Source organism: Electrophorus electricus, chromosome 17 (assembly GCF_041902795.1).
Source record: "Electrophorus electricus isolate QZ-2024a chromosome 17, ASM4190279v1, whole genome shotgun sequence".
Taxonomy (NCBI): Eukaryota; Metazoa; Chordata; class Actinopteri; order Gymnotiformes; family Gymnotidae; genus Electrophorus; species Electrophorus electricus.
The window spans coordinates 5,587,610-5,602,500 of NC_137513.1; the positions used below are offsets into that span (position 1 = coordinate 5,587,610).

At 40.0% G+C, this 14,891-nt stretch overlaps 1 protein-coding gene across 1 annotated transcript in view; it reads right to left on the bottom strand.

Moving 5' to 3' along the window:
* Positions 1-12,320: 12,320 nt before the first annotated feature.
* The window catches only part of tbx2b (T-box transcription factor 2b), an 8,961-nt gene continuing 6,390 nt past the window's right edge, over positions 12,321-14,891 (bottom strand). Inside the window, exons 6-7 of the mRNA XM_026997731.3 lie at positions 14,382-14,891; positions 12,321-13,792 (exon numbers count right to left, since the gene is read on the bottom strand). The exon at positions 14,382-14,891 is cut by the window's right edge and continues 80 nt beyond it. Coding sequence (XP_026853532.2) covers positions 13,355-13,792; positions 14,382-14,891 — 948 coding nt within the window. The 3' untranslated portion in view covers positions 12,321-13,354. The remainder of the gene's footprint in view (positions 13,793-14,381) is intronic.

Consider the following 14,891-nt stretch of genomic DNA (forward strand, 5'->3'; position numbering starts at 1 on the left):
CGTGGAATAGAAATAAGCTTCTTCAGACTTGTGACAAATTAACTTCTCAAAATTTTACGAGACCGACTGTGCGCTTTAAAAGCTGTTTAGCTTCGGTAAGTGAAACTGCATGATCCTCCCAATTAGCCGATGATGGTCTACCGTCAAAAATAATGATCTTGTAGGAGATGTTGTACATGTAATAAATCATTTAGAATATTGGTGAATGTCACGTTTCTGATCCGGCATCAAGGCCTCCGTTAAGAAATGAATTTGCTAGTGTGCACTTAAGGCCTCACCTGAAGGATAACGCCTTCTCGAGACCAGACAAGCAACAATCCTTTTATATTTAGTCACCTATAATATTTAACACTACGTGCTCGTTCGTACTGTCATAGCCGCGGGTTATTAAAAACAGTCGGCCTTACCTTTACCTTGTAGCACTGGATACCCCACCTCTGCACTCGCTCACGATGGGCGACACGTTATACCTCACCGTGCCATATACGATCTAGCTATAAAGGGGTTGATTTTTTATAGGGGCCGAATTGAGCTGGCTTTCTGAAAGAGAATTTAAACTTCACTCACTCCCACCATCACGTGGTCTAGAAATTAGGAACAGGAGCAGCGTCGCTAGCTGCTTACTGAGAGCAGCGCGCGCCAGAATGCACAACGAGAGGTCCTCCACGACCTGGTAGGCTAGCTCGCGCAAAAATGATGCCCCAGGGCCCTCATTTAGGTTTAGTTTTTCTTCAGAGTTCCTTGAAGTAAATATTTACAGCTAAAATTTATTTGCTTCATAAAATGTAATCAGTTAGAAATAAATAAATGCATACATACATGCATACATACAACGGTGCTTCATTCGTACTGCGATAATAATTCAATTGACTTTCGTCTTGTCAAATGTAATGAAAGTTAACTTATTAGCTTTAAATTATCATTATCGTATCATTATTGAATATATCCACATTTTCTAAATATTCCGTAGTATTCTGGACTTCACTGTACTGTACAATTGGATTAAATCCATAGTAACATACTTAATCCTGAATCCTGACTGAACATTTAAATTCCAAACCGTAATGGCAGAGGCAATATTTAATACGCGTGCTCGTTTTCAAAATGGTATGATGAGCGCGGTCTTTCCCCAAAAACTACAGTCAGTTTGATCTTTTTCACAAATTAAAAACTATTAATATATAGACGTTGTTGACGTAAAACTGTAGACTTTGTCAGATCATCACTAAGATTAAAACTAATTCTTCCCGCCTGTCGTCTTCGCGTGTAGTTCCTTAAAATATAGAATCGTTAATTTTATTCGCTATTAGATGTGCTGCCCTGTCACAAATGTGTTGTACGTGAAGTAAAATGTACAGGCTTGACAATGTCCAGATAATAACATGGAGAAGGGCTGAGAAAGGGAAGCATGAACAAGGCTAATATACTGTGCCTAATGGTTATTTTATCACAATGTAATCCCCTCCTTGAGATCTGGAGTGTTCCCATAAAAATGTCAAAAGGCTCTTTCTTTGTTTAATATGCTCAAGGCAAATATTGCCATTTTTATTCATCTAGAATATTCAGTGTTTATTTACAGTTTGTTTTTTTTCTCAGTTCATATTATTTTTTCACAGTTTACCTTTGTGGTGTTTCTGACATCACTGCACACAACAGGCTTCAACCAAGCTTAACCATAACCCTAAAACATTGACATTTTGGCTCAGACCTTTGCTGGAGAGGTAAGAAATTCGGGCCTAAAGATTCAGAAAAATCTAGGAATTCTTTTGCATGGAGAGTGGGAAGTGATGAATGTCACAGTGGAGTCATCATGTAGTGATTTACATGGATGGGAGTGAGGGTTCTCTTTTCCTGGAAAAAACATTTACCCAATGGGGTCTGAGCTAATAAACAATAAAGATGGACTGAAAAAAAAGTGTATCCCCCGCCTACACACACACACACGCACGCACACACACACACACACACACACACACACACACACACACACACACACACACACACACACACACACACTTACTCTTTTTCTCACCCTCTGCTTTTGCCACACTCTTCATTCCACTTGAGAAGATGTACACATCCTTCATGACAGCGTGCTGCGGTGCTATATAGCTCCTCCACTGCCAGCGTCTGCGGAACACGTCTGTCCTGCATATTTGCACGTTTTCTTGACCTGCTCGCGTTACGTCAGGTCAACACTAGCACGTTCCCTAAGCACAGTGGCTGTGATGGGCAGTGCAGGGCTGTGACATCACAATGACTCCATGACTACAAAGACCTCTCGGCAACCCACTGCCCTGGAACCACATGATGTCATGCTGCCTCTGTCATTAGCGGTGCGGTCTGCGTCAGCGCAGCACTAAGCGTGCATGCTGTGTCCTTTCTGGCCACAGGCACTCGCTCTGTGAGAGGGTGCACAGGAATATGATGTAGATATCGTGACCAGCAAAACCATCCCAGGCATATAAAGCATTTGGGTCATTTGTTCAAGCTGCTCATATTTCAACTTTCCAAAACAAATTGTGATTGTAAATACTGTATTTTTAAAATAAATGCTAAGCTAGTAGTTACAGCAATGACATGAGTTAAATTACAGCAAGTCTAGAGCATAAATAAAAAGGTAGTTACTCAAGCTGTTTTTAACTCTTTCTACCTTTAACCCTTTTTCAGAATGAAAGTCTCACAGGTAACAGTAAGAATGATGATCACTAAACTAACAATCGGATAGAAGAATTTGTAGCTCAGATCAATCAATCTGTGACTTGCAGATAAAAGGAACTTACTTTAAAACTATGCTTTGGAAATGACTCAAATAGCATACGCTCTGTGGAAATGTTACAGTACGGGTTGTTCCACATGAAGCTCAATCCCTCCTAAACACAAAGCATTTGTAGTGAAACCTTTTCACTTTGGACAGGCCATTTTTTTTGCAATGTTAAGAAGTATCAAATATCCATTCATCCTACCTGACTATTGTAATTTATTAAAGTAAGTTGAACAAAATTGAACGTTTTGTTTATTCCACATTTTCCACATTTTTATTTTCACGATATCTGTGAATTAAATTCGTTTTTGGCCTGTTGTATTATTCAGGGTTTCTGGGGCATCTGGAGCATTTGTGTTGAACCTCTTAACCAAATGTTTTTTTATTCTGTCTTTTTGTCTGGGTCCAGTGAGTCTGTAATTTTGTTTTTGTTTTTGTTTTTTTTATTCATTTTTAATATAATGAAGATTACATATTATGGTAACATTTAGTATCTACAAAGTTGCATAGCTTTTAGGAGAATAATTGTCATATATACTAAGTTATTTGTTGAATGATATAGATGTGGCTCTTTAATTGTTTAGTATTTCAGAAGCAGGGAGTTCCTAAAGCTGTAGTACATTGCCTACTGTATAGTACTGTATAGCCTTAGCTAGTCTGACAGTCCCTTTCAGTCAAACACTGTACAATGTGACTAGTCTTTCAACATTGCCCTTTTAACTGGATATCCAAAATATAAACAAATAGATTAAAAAAAAACCTTTAAAATACATAAGAAAATATTCCAAGTGTGTAAGTAAACTAACAAGTTCTACAGCCTGGATTCTGTGGGGCGCGTGTCTGTTTCTGTATTTCTGTAATTGCTGTCTAGTATTGGTTATATTAGAATGTAATTCAATTATAAAGGTGATAGTTGCACATTTAACATTTTTGATTGCAATTCTCAGATTTTGAAATGTTATTCTGACAGCCCTAAAAAGCACTTCTTAATGTTTGAATTTATGTTCTCTGTAGCACTGGCAAGAAAACATGACTTATAATTTTAGTGACGTGGCAGGACAGGTAATTTCTGAGCTATGAGAAGGTTTCTTTTAGAAAAGAAAAGGTCTTGCTGATAGCACTCATGGGAATCTAACAGTTATCTAACCTATCTAAGAGCTAGATACTCACTTAAAATAATCTTTAGTGCAATACACATCTATTGGTGATTTTTTTTAAATACTTTTTAGTCCTTGTTTTCTTGTTCATGATTTTTAATTTAATATTGTGTTTGTTTCCACTTATTCTAGTTAACATTTACTTTATTATAAAGAATTCTCATTCCTTTTTGTCTCTGCCAATGGTTTGATCTGTGTCTAGATGTTCCTTGTAACCAGTTGTTACAGATTATAGATGAATGATATGATCTTGCTTGCTGGGTGTTTAGTGACTCATACAGTAATTCCATAGATGATAACATTCCTATATAGGAATAAGCTGTTCATCAGCTATCCTCAAATTCTGAACGTGGCTTCTGCAGCTTCACTCAGGATGCATTTTAAGGATCAGCTTTCGTCTTGCTAGGAATTTGTAATTTACATAAAGCTATAGAATTGATCGGCATGATTCTTGTTGGCTAAACTACACCGTGAATTAGTAGCGTACAGGTGACACAGTGTTTGGCTAAACTACACCGTTGTTTAGTAGCGTACAGCCTACAGGCAGCCCATTAGGCCATATAGAATTGTTATTCTAGGGCAGTTAACCCTGACTTGAGATGGTATTCATTTAAAGGTGTAAAAAAGTATACAAAGCTGTAATAAATTGACAGCTACTTCCATCAGATCAGCTCTGCCTACAGGGCACCCGCCCTCACCCGGGTGGTGTCATGCTCATTAAAAAAAAATGGCTCAGAGCGTGTTTGTGTACATTGTTCGGAGTGCCATGAGCACACTGTCCAGATGGAGATGGCCAGTGAGAGAGAAAATGTATCACACAAGTGTTGTGTGAGAGAATCACGCAATGTGTAGGTGGTGTCTCGCTCGTGTTCTGGATAAGGACCGTGGACTGCATTATGAAAGGACGCAGAAGAGAAGGATCAGATGTTGTTTTGGAAACAGCCAGACTGAGATTGAAATAATGTCTAAACACAGTTCTTCCACCATCTAATTTGTATTCGCAGCTAATTTGACTCCCGGATGGTCTGTCTCATCAGGATCACACTGAACTCTGATGCACATGGGGGATTCTGTATCTCAGCAACAGGACTAGGCTCTCTCTGTAGCCGTGCGATGCATTACTCTCAGGTCACAAAAAGATGAAGCTCTCTTGATGTTTTCCTGTGCAGCTCTGTCTCTTCATGATGCTTTAGTGTGGAAGAACTGCAGCAGCTGTGCACACCCTGCAGTATATCAGCATTTCCATGGGCAAAAGTAAACAAATTTTCTAATTTAAAAAAATCGTTTTTTTTTATTCACATTTGAAAATTTTTCATTTTATTCACGCTCATTTGCATGTTATAAAGATAGATACAAAGCCCACAATGCATCACAATAACTATAAATTTCATATAAGCACAGCTACAGCACAGAGTTGTAAAAATAGAAAATGGTTGCATGTGATAAAGGCAGTGTCATCTTGGCTGACAGGACGCCTTACAAAAGTTGAAGTTGAGGTGGTTATCATAATTGTGTAAAGAAAAACAACTGTCTATCCAGTAACGCCCAGTGTACAGGAAGATTGCTGGAACGCCTGCCATTGACAGTAGAATTATAAGAATTACAGGTTACTCTGCAAGATGTAAACATCTCAGTAGCATAAACACAAAGGCAGGATTACAACACTTTGAAAAGTACAGATGTGGGCCGGCTTCTCTTTTATAGGCAGATGGATTAAGAATAAACGTAACCACATGATGAGTAGGTTAGGTTGAGTATAAAGGCAAAACTCCTCAGGCAGCGTATTGCTTTATGTGTGAACAATGGCTGGCAGATTGTCATGACTAAAGCATGCATGGCTGCCTCTGGAAGTGAGTCACTCATTATTATTGGTGATTTAATTGAAGATGAACGCTGTACAATGGCTTTGGTAGGGTACAGCCAGTGGCCCCAGAAGGCTTTTGGACTGAATGGTATCTACTGGACGATAGAGTGACAAAACATGCTATTATGGCAACTAAGAAGATCATCAAATGGAAGAAATTGCAAACGTTTGTAGAAATTTGCCAATCATACATGCATTTCATATGCTTGAAAGTGAAATCAGAAACCCTTAAATAGCACCACATAGCACCACAGAAAAATTCTGAAAAATTACCTTGATTTGTCCCAATATTTAACATTGATATACTAACTGTCCTCTTTAGAAAGATATTGTTAATTATGAGTAAAAATGATGATTTCTTTGATAACCATACTTGTTAACAGAATGCAATAGAAGTACATTTAGGGGTACACACAGAGGTGCACACAGGCTTAGGCACAGGCACAGGCTCAGGCACAGACACACACAGGCTCAGGTACAGACATAGGCTCAGGCACAGACACACGCAGGCTCAGGCTCAGACACAGGCTCAGGCACAGACACACACAGGCTCAGGTACAGACATAGGCTCAGGCACAGACACACATAGGCTCAGGTACAGACATAGGCTCAGGCACAGACACACATAGGCTCAGGTACAGACATAGGCACAGACACACTCAGGCTCGGGTACAGTCTCAGGCTCAGGCTCAAGTACAGACAAGCTCAGGCTCAAGTACAGACACAGACTCAGGCTCAGGCTTTAAGTTTGTCTTCCTGGTTTCCGAATCCTGCCTATGTTTTAGACCTAGTCTCCTGCCTGACCCCTGGACGCCTTCCTGACTCTGGCCTGCGTTTTTGACTTCGGACCAACCTGACTACAAGTACCCGCCTGACTCCTCTAACCTGCTCCCTTTCTTCAATAAGCATTTGGATCCTCTTACTCGTGTGTGTGTGTGTGTGTGTGTGTGTGTGTGTGTGTGTGTGTGTGTGTGTGTGTGTGTGTGTGTGTGTGTGTGTGTGTGTGTGTGTGTCTCTGTGTATGTGTCTGTGTCTGCATTCATAACATTTATAAGATATATTAAGACACGTTTAGTTCCATGAATTTGACCAATATAAAGTTAACTAATATTGCACTGATCAAAGTTATTTGTGTTTCCTCAATTGCTTAAGTACGTTCCTCATAACAGAACTGAGGATTATTTAACCTCTTACATGCCAACAACACACCTGTGGGCCCAGACTCATTCCACAGCATTCTACTACATATGATACATTTCAGTGTGGTTTCTGTATAATAGTAATTACTGAATAATATGTCTTAAGATTAATAACTAAATAATATACCTTGAGTTTAAAAGATTACCACAGTGCACTATACGTTTATAGTCTTCAAATGAAACCTATGCAGAGATAGACTGATTCTAAATTACTGACTGACAAGTTTGTGGTTTCAGTCTGGGGTTGCCTTTCAACAAATATCAGTTACTAAAATATTTGTAATATCAATATGAAATTATCTGTCAGGCATTATGTACTTCGCATTTGACAAATGACTTAGGGCTGTCTGAGAAGTGTAGCAGCATCGAATATATTTATTATTGTTGACTTAATTTAAAGCAACTGAGCCTTGGATCAGTTTAAGCAAATGAGTAATGAAGCTGTCATTTATGGTTGTATGGCCATTGTGTTTTTGATGTTACTCAGTAATACATCTTTGGTTAACTATCTTCTAATGTTTATTCTGACCATGATCCGGTATGTATTAGATGCATAGTCATTGTGCTTCCTTGTCCAGTATGGATCTATTTCTTTAAATTAAATTGCATTCACATTTGCTGGCCTTTTCATAGAGAACACTCTATGATAAAGAAAACTAAAAATGAAATGTTTTGAATTATTTATTTTAATATTTATAACATACCACTATAGCAACTTTTCTCTTGCATCAGGCATTCTACATACATGTGGAGCAGTCCCATGATCTCACACCACAGAAACAAAGCTCGTACTAACATCTGCAGATATTACATATAGAGAGTAGGTGCCATGGTTATGTTAAACAGCATTGTACATCAGATCCAGATTAAACTGACTCAGTTTGCAAACTGAATCACAGTGAAAGCAAGTGGTACAAGAATGAATCCCATGACGCATGTAAGATAGAGGAGAAGGATTCGGCTCAGGGTGTGTGCACACACTCTATACCCTCTAGTGGGATTGCTCCATATGTTTTGGGAAAGACTGGACTTACACTCCCTGGGTCATAGTCACGCAAACTGTTGGTCTTTCATAATTTCTTGTGTGTCCCCACGCTGGGAGGCGGGGGGCTGGGTGTGGGACATGGGCCATGTCCCCCGGGTCAGGCATGGCTGTCCCTCTGGGCCTGCGTCGGGCCACCAAAGTGCTGTTCCCCATGCAAGGGCCACCCACGACTCTTTGGCTCTCAGTGGGAGGCATGAGGAAGGTGCTGGATGTTCTTCTCAGATTCATGCAGAAGGAGCAGTGCTACAGACTGTGACCTTCACATTAACATTTTAAAAATCGCTAATTAGTCTTTTATCAAACCTGGACTTTTTTTAAACTTGATATTACTTTGAAGCTAAAAATTTATTAAAACCCTTACCATATAGAAACATAAATGTGATAGTTTCATAGATATGAAGAACTCCGATGTGTTATTATATTTGAAGGCAATTTTTATGACACCTAGTGGTAGGTAAAAGTATTTCAGCAGTACTCCAATCCCCAGGCAAGTTTAAGTTCATGATGGCCCATCTCTTGAAAAATACAGTTGTGTTTAATGTAAGATTGTATATGCCTTGTGATCTTGTATAAATTAAGCCAATGTATAATTACGTTATGAGGTGGCGGAAAATTTGATTGATTTTGGGACATATTACGAGCTATATGCTTGCAGCTTCTCTAGTAGCTTGTCAATATTTCCCCCAGAATCATAGTTTATTGTTTTTCTTAATTCTCACATATATAACTCCATTGCTACTTTATTTATTACATTTGTCTCAAGTATGAATGTTTTTGAATGCTTATGCATTATGAATATTCGTTGTTGTTGTTGTTTTATTTACTAACCGAAACATTTATGACGATGTTTTTACCTATAGCTTATTTATATTAATATGTCCAGGAGGTGGCAGTCAGTCCTTATTTTGTTTTATACTCCAATTTGCAAAAAATCGCCGAGAATATTTTTGGTCTAAAACAATTAAGGCCAAATATTGGATATATAATAGTATTCAGTATTCAGTAAATTCATTTTCATAAGCAGGACGTGAAAAACCTGCCTAAGTCTAATATGTACGGTGTTAACATTTTAACACCGCTACAAACAGTGAGTGTCAAATATTATTTTTAGATGGCAGTTAGCTTTGTTTGCTATAGACTTTGCTCATACGTATTATAATAATAAATACTATTTACAGTTTTATGTATATTAAAAATTTCCCTATGTCATTTCTCTGCTCAAAAATGGGCAGTGTTTGGTTTATTTGTGGGAAACCTATAGATCCATGATTTGGTTTCAAAAGATTTTATATGACTACACATAAAAACATCCATGCACAGGTACAATAACCCACATACACACTAAAACTCGCAGCATGAACGGGGTTTGCTAAACTGACCTATAAGATCGAACAGAGATGAATAAAATATCAAAGTAGGCCCTGACGTTATATCTGCTTAAGCGCGTTCATCTCCAACTTGTTTTCACTGACGTGGGTAACTGCTGTGTCCCCTAGTGTTACTTTGAAAAACAAAAGTGGTGGATTTAGGCTCCCTTTTCAGTACAAAGAAAACTAATACTAAAATAGGCTTGTATGACCAATCCAATTTTATGCTGATTTTTGTGAGCTCTTATCATTAAAGAGCGTGCAGCGCTTTCATGTTTCCTAGACCTGAAAATAAAAAAACACCATTTAAAAATGGTGTTCAGGAGGGATTCTGAACAGCATTTTTAAAACATGGATATTACTGCATATACTGCATATACACGTACATGCATGCATATACTGGTGTGAAACGAATGGTATTTCCTTAAAAACATTTAAATGAACAGGACGGCGGCTTTGAGTATTTAAATCTTGCGACTCCTATTTAAAATCGATTCGATCTTTTTTTACAACGATAGTTTAGTGTCGATTTATGTTGACATTCATTCATTCGTTTGGCATTTACCTGTACTATAAAACAAATATTCCGGGTTTGTTGTGGAAATTTCATTAGATAGCCAAATGAGTGTTCGGTTTCAGTTCGCACGTCTTTTTGTGCCTGTGGAAAAGTGTGTGCACTCTCCAGTAAATGTTGCAGGTGATCACGAGGCTCTAAAGAAAGATCTGCTGTATTTCTTCTAATTATTAATCATTTAATTGCAGAGTTATTCGTGGAATTCCTTCTTTTTTGTAAAGGCTTTTATAAATTAAAAACAATTCAGCATTTTTAGTACCAGTTGACATTTAAGACAGAAGTTTGTAAAGAGCCTATGTAAAGAGAACAGTAGAACTTAGCCATGCGTTAGACCAATTTGTAGTTATTAGTCACTTTATTATAAAGAGACCCAAGTCGTCAGAGAAGTCTTCCTTGACTATAATCCTTACTTAATTCATCGCTCGGATTTAATCATATTGCCCTGACGCAAACGGTAGGCCACACAAAAGATTCTGAATTATATGGACGTGAGACGTGTGTTTAGGCTATAGCCTGTGCTGGGATGGTGAGAATAATCATGCTTCTTTTACAGGGATTTGGAGTTGTAGAGAATGGGGTGATATCAGGATTCTTCAGTGGCTTCGTAGCTTTTCAAATCCACTTAGTGTTCTGTTTCAGTCGCTGCAGATAATGAATCGATACGAATACTGTGAGAAAACGTACATTATCAATGCTTAGTTTGTGAAAGAAGGAGCGAGCGAGTTTAACCTCATCCGCCATGCTACATTTTTGTAGCCTAGTCTTCTCCCCAGATTCGACGTAGCCCAACAAAAAATGTAAAAACAACTGCCTTATGTCAAAAACAAAGAAAATAAACCAATAGAACAATCTGCGACGATCCTTACCCCTCACTGCAACCTATTGATTGATCACTGACTAATTAGTTGGGACAAATAGTAAGGTCGACTCGCTTTCTTTCAGTTAATTGAAGATAACAGTTTCAACAATTGCCCCTTAACAAAAACGGGGACGTGCGGTTATTGCACGGAAAAGAAAAGAAGCACAGAAGAGGGGCATCTCTAATTAGGAGCTCTCGGGACCTGCGCCTTTGTAGGCGAGTGGAGGGAGGCAGAGTGGCCGGCGGGCAGGAGACAGGCGCCGGTGGCCGGACAAAGGACTGTCTGCTGCCAGAGTGGTTAGGCGTCCAAGCTCCCATCCTCCCTGTGCTTCAAGCTGCGGCCGTTAACCCTTTCACCATTATACGGAACTTGTCCGTTTCCCAAAATTATCCACCCAACCCCCTCCCCCCGACCCCACACGACACACATAGTCACACTCTCTCTCTCTCCCTCTCTCTCTCTCTCGCTAAATTCTTTATCCCGTTCATGATTATGTGTCTGTTCTATTCTCTCAGGACAGACAAAATTAAATATACGCCATGATTCTGTGATTGCAACTTGCCAGTTTCAAAGCAACTATATTATGACCGAAACTATATACCGCTAAACACTGTAAAATAGAAAGACTTCTAAAGTTAATTATTGCAAAGCCACTATATTATGACCGAAACTATATAGGCCTGTCACCAAAACACCGAATAAATGGAAAACGTATACGCTTTTGATTATAGGATGCTTATCATTATACTGTTATTAATGTTTAAGCAACATTAAACAGCAAATATCAATAATAATAATAATATTATTGTTATTACTTTGCTATTATTGTAGCTCCGATAGTGCTGTTATTGCAAAAATAAAACCTTAACGATGATGAAACACTGAGAAATTGAAACATTTAATTGGTAAATTCATATTAAAGTTTTGTCGTGCTTTTGTCGAAATAATATAAAGCGGTTCGTAGTTTAAAAAACCGACGGGACGTAAATGTGAGGACGGCAGAGGGCGCACTAGCCTGGGGCTTATTATTCACGCTTGGTCGGCCCTGCAGACATGTGTGCAGCCCAGGCTGTTGCCTAGTTTAAGGGTGACTTGCAGTGAATGTTCAAGCTGCCAGAATATTCCATTTAAGAAAACGTCCGGAAAACGTCTCACATATGTACGATAATCGCAGATGGTGTGAGTTTTTCCTCTCTCCTTTTTCTCAGTAGACTAATCTTGAGAAAACGAAGATAAAATAACTGGTTTTAATAGTTGGAGGGCTTAGTGTTACGTTATTTTTAAAGCAACATTGCGTCATTGTTACAATGTTTGATGGATTATTTGGCAAGCAATCTTGGTTAGACTAATAGCCTTTATTATTATTATTATTATTATTATTATTATTATTATTATTATTATTATTATTATTATTATTATTATTAATAATAATAATAATAATAATAATAATAATAACCTTAACCTATAACAAAGCTAGTGCAACGACGCTATTATTTCAACACATTTTATTGAAACTGTGATAGAATTCAACAACAACAACAAAAAATTTGACACCCAGCAAACGCACCACGCTCATACTGAGTTCTGGCCCCGTGTGGAGGACTGTCGCGCTCTTCCGTGCTGAGAGTGAAACCACCCGGGGCTCTCCAAGCCCTGCGCGCGCCCCTCGAGCTCGCTGCGAGGCTGACGGCCTCCTCGCGCGAAGCGTCTTCCAGCCCCTGGCTACCACGCGGCGGTGGCACGCGCTTTCATCGCGCGACACAGGCAGACGTCTCTGCTTCAACCCAACAAGCGCTATTAAGTAGCTTTCATTTACAATATACGCTCATGTAAAATGAAAAAGGCAATGAGTTAAACTCTAAATATTATGTACACGCAAATGTACAGCTTTGAATAAATTATTACCAATTTGCATATTATTGGATCCTTATAGCTTATTTACAGAATTACTTTTCTTTTAATTACATAAATAGTTCACGTTTAACTGTCTGTGGGATATCATAAGCAGCCCACAGGCTGTCTTCTCAATCCCTTTTTGAAATACACTTTTTTTCTTTTCTTTTTTTTTTTCTTTTTTTTTGGGGGACGTAGCTTGGTTGATTTAAAGTTTACAAGTGTCGTTTGAACGATGTCTCTCCATGACTCTGTGGCCAGCAGGGATATTTTCACCTTCTAAAGACATTCTGCCAAAGTTGCATTTTGTTTTTGTTTTTTGTGTTTTTCTTTCCATGATGAGGATTGATGAGGTTGTCAGCAACTGTTGCGTTGGGTCCGTTCCGTTAGGCTACAGGCTATTTCAGATTGTCTTCGCAGCATTTTCTAGATCTGTTCAAGTTTCCACAACAAGAGCACCCAGTTAATTCTTATCCAACAGAGCATTTTGGTTGTTAGTTTTTCTCTTGTTTGATATTGCCACTGTGATCGCCCATGCGTAAAAACAAAAGTACACGAACATCCTTCAGAGAGCCACTTAACATCCTCTGGCAATTCAAGTCATGCCCTGGATAGGTTCGGGGACGCTCCATCACTTTGGCGAATCCCTGGGTGAGGACGCCTCACGCTGGCTCTCCAGGCCGCTGACTAGTCTCTGAATGTTCTGGAGTTCGTTAATGGATTCCTTCAGCGTCGTTTTGGGAGAGCCGTTCCTCTGGCTGGACCCGGCTTTGTGGTTAAGCTGATCGGGCACGGGACTTGTCTCCCTGCTGCCGGATTTCGAGGACTCCGATGAGAGGTTCAGGCCTCCTGGTAGTCCGGTGGTGAGGAGGTTTGTGCTTTGAGGAATAGACACAGAGAGCTGGTAGGGGTTGAAACGCAGCCGGGGGCGTGAGCCGCTCAGGAACGGGTTCCTGGAAAGAGGCGAGGCGGAGCTGCTGGTGGGGAGGGCGGAGGCTGCCGCGGCTGCTGCAGCCATGTAGGTGTACGGATACGGGAAGAGCCCACCGAAGGGCGGCATGGGAATGCCCTGCAATATAAAAGACATCTGTTAGCAACAGGCTCCAAAGGAGAGACAGGCAGATAGAGACAGATAGGGTTAGTGTCAGGCATGTGACCTGTCCGTCACACAGGTATTAGGTGATACTATCGAATTCCTAACAAAAGTAGACTTCTCTCTGCGCACCCTTTCAGATATTTAAAACTCTTAAAACTACATTTTAAGAAAAAATAAGAAAGAAAGCACACAGAAATTACTTTATAGATATTATCATCAGAACTTTTTAATGCACCAATAAAGGTATTATTAATGGCCAGTTTTTAGAAGCATTTAAGCAGTTTATTAAAAACAGTTAAACAGTAGGCTACAGGTTAATCTCTAACTCTGAACTGGTACATCGTGAGCGGACTACATGCTAACCATAAGGACAGTTTGGACAAAGAGTGATGTCTCTTCTGACAGCCTCCACGCTTCGCAGTCATCCATTGTTATCCTTTAAACGAACTGGATTACAGCCTGCTTCAAACTTCAAACGCTGACCCATTCAGCACGGGCGAGACGCACATTAGCCTACTAGCGCAGGAATAAGTGAACATTTTTAAGTAAGAGAATGTCTCACCTGAGACAGATGGAAGGGGAACGAGCTCAGAGCGCTGCCTGCTGCCTGCACGGGCAGACTGCCATTCTCCAAACCGCTCGCTCCTGATACTGAGGCCAGAAGGTGTCCCATGCCCATGGCTGGGAAGGCCCCCGGCGCCATAGCAAACTGCCCAGGGTGGAACAGCAGGGGCTGGCCGGAGTTCAGCGGGTTAAAGAACTGCTGACTGTGAAGTCCCGACAGGGCCAGACTCTGCAAGTGTCCTGCCCCAAAATGCGAGGGACTCTCTGTCTGTACCATTAGCGGGGAAAAGCTGTCTTTATGTCCACTGATACCCCCATTATCCGTCTCCTTCTTCGACGACTCGGTTCCCTTCTTGTGCTTATTGTCCAGTTTGTCTTTGTCTGGGTTCCCCATGTTGAATATGGAATCGCTTGACTTTCTGGGGTCTGCGTAGTCCGCCCTCTTCTCCAGGCTGAGCCTTTCCCTCGCCCTCTCCTCGCATCTGGGGCTGAACGGGGATGGGGGCTT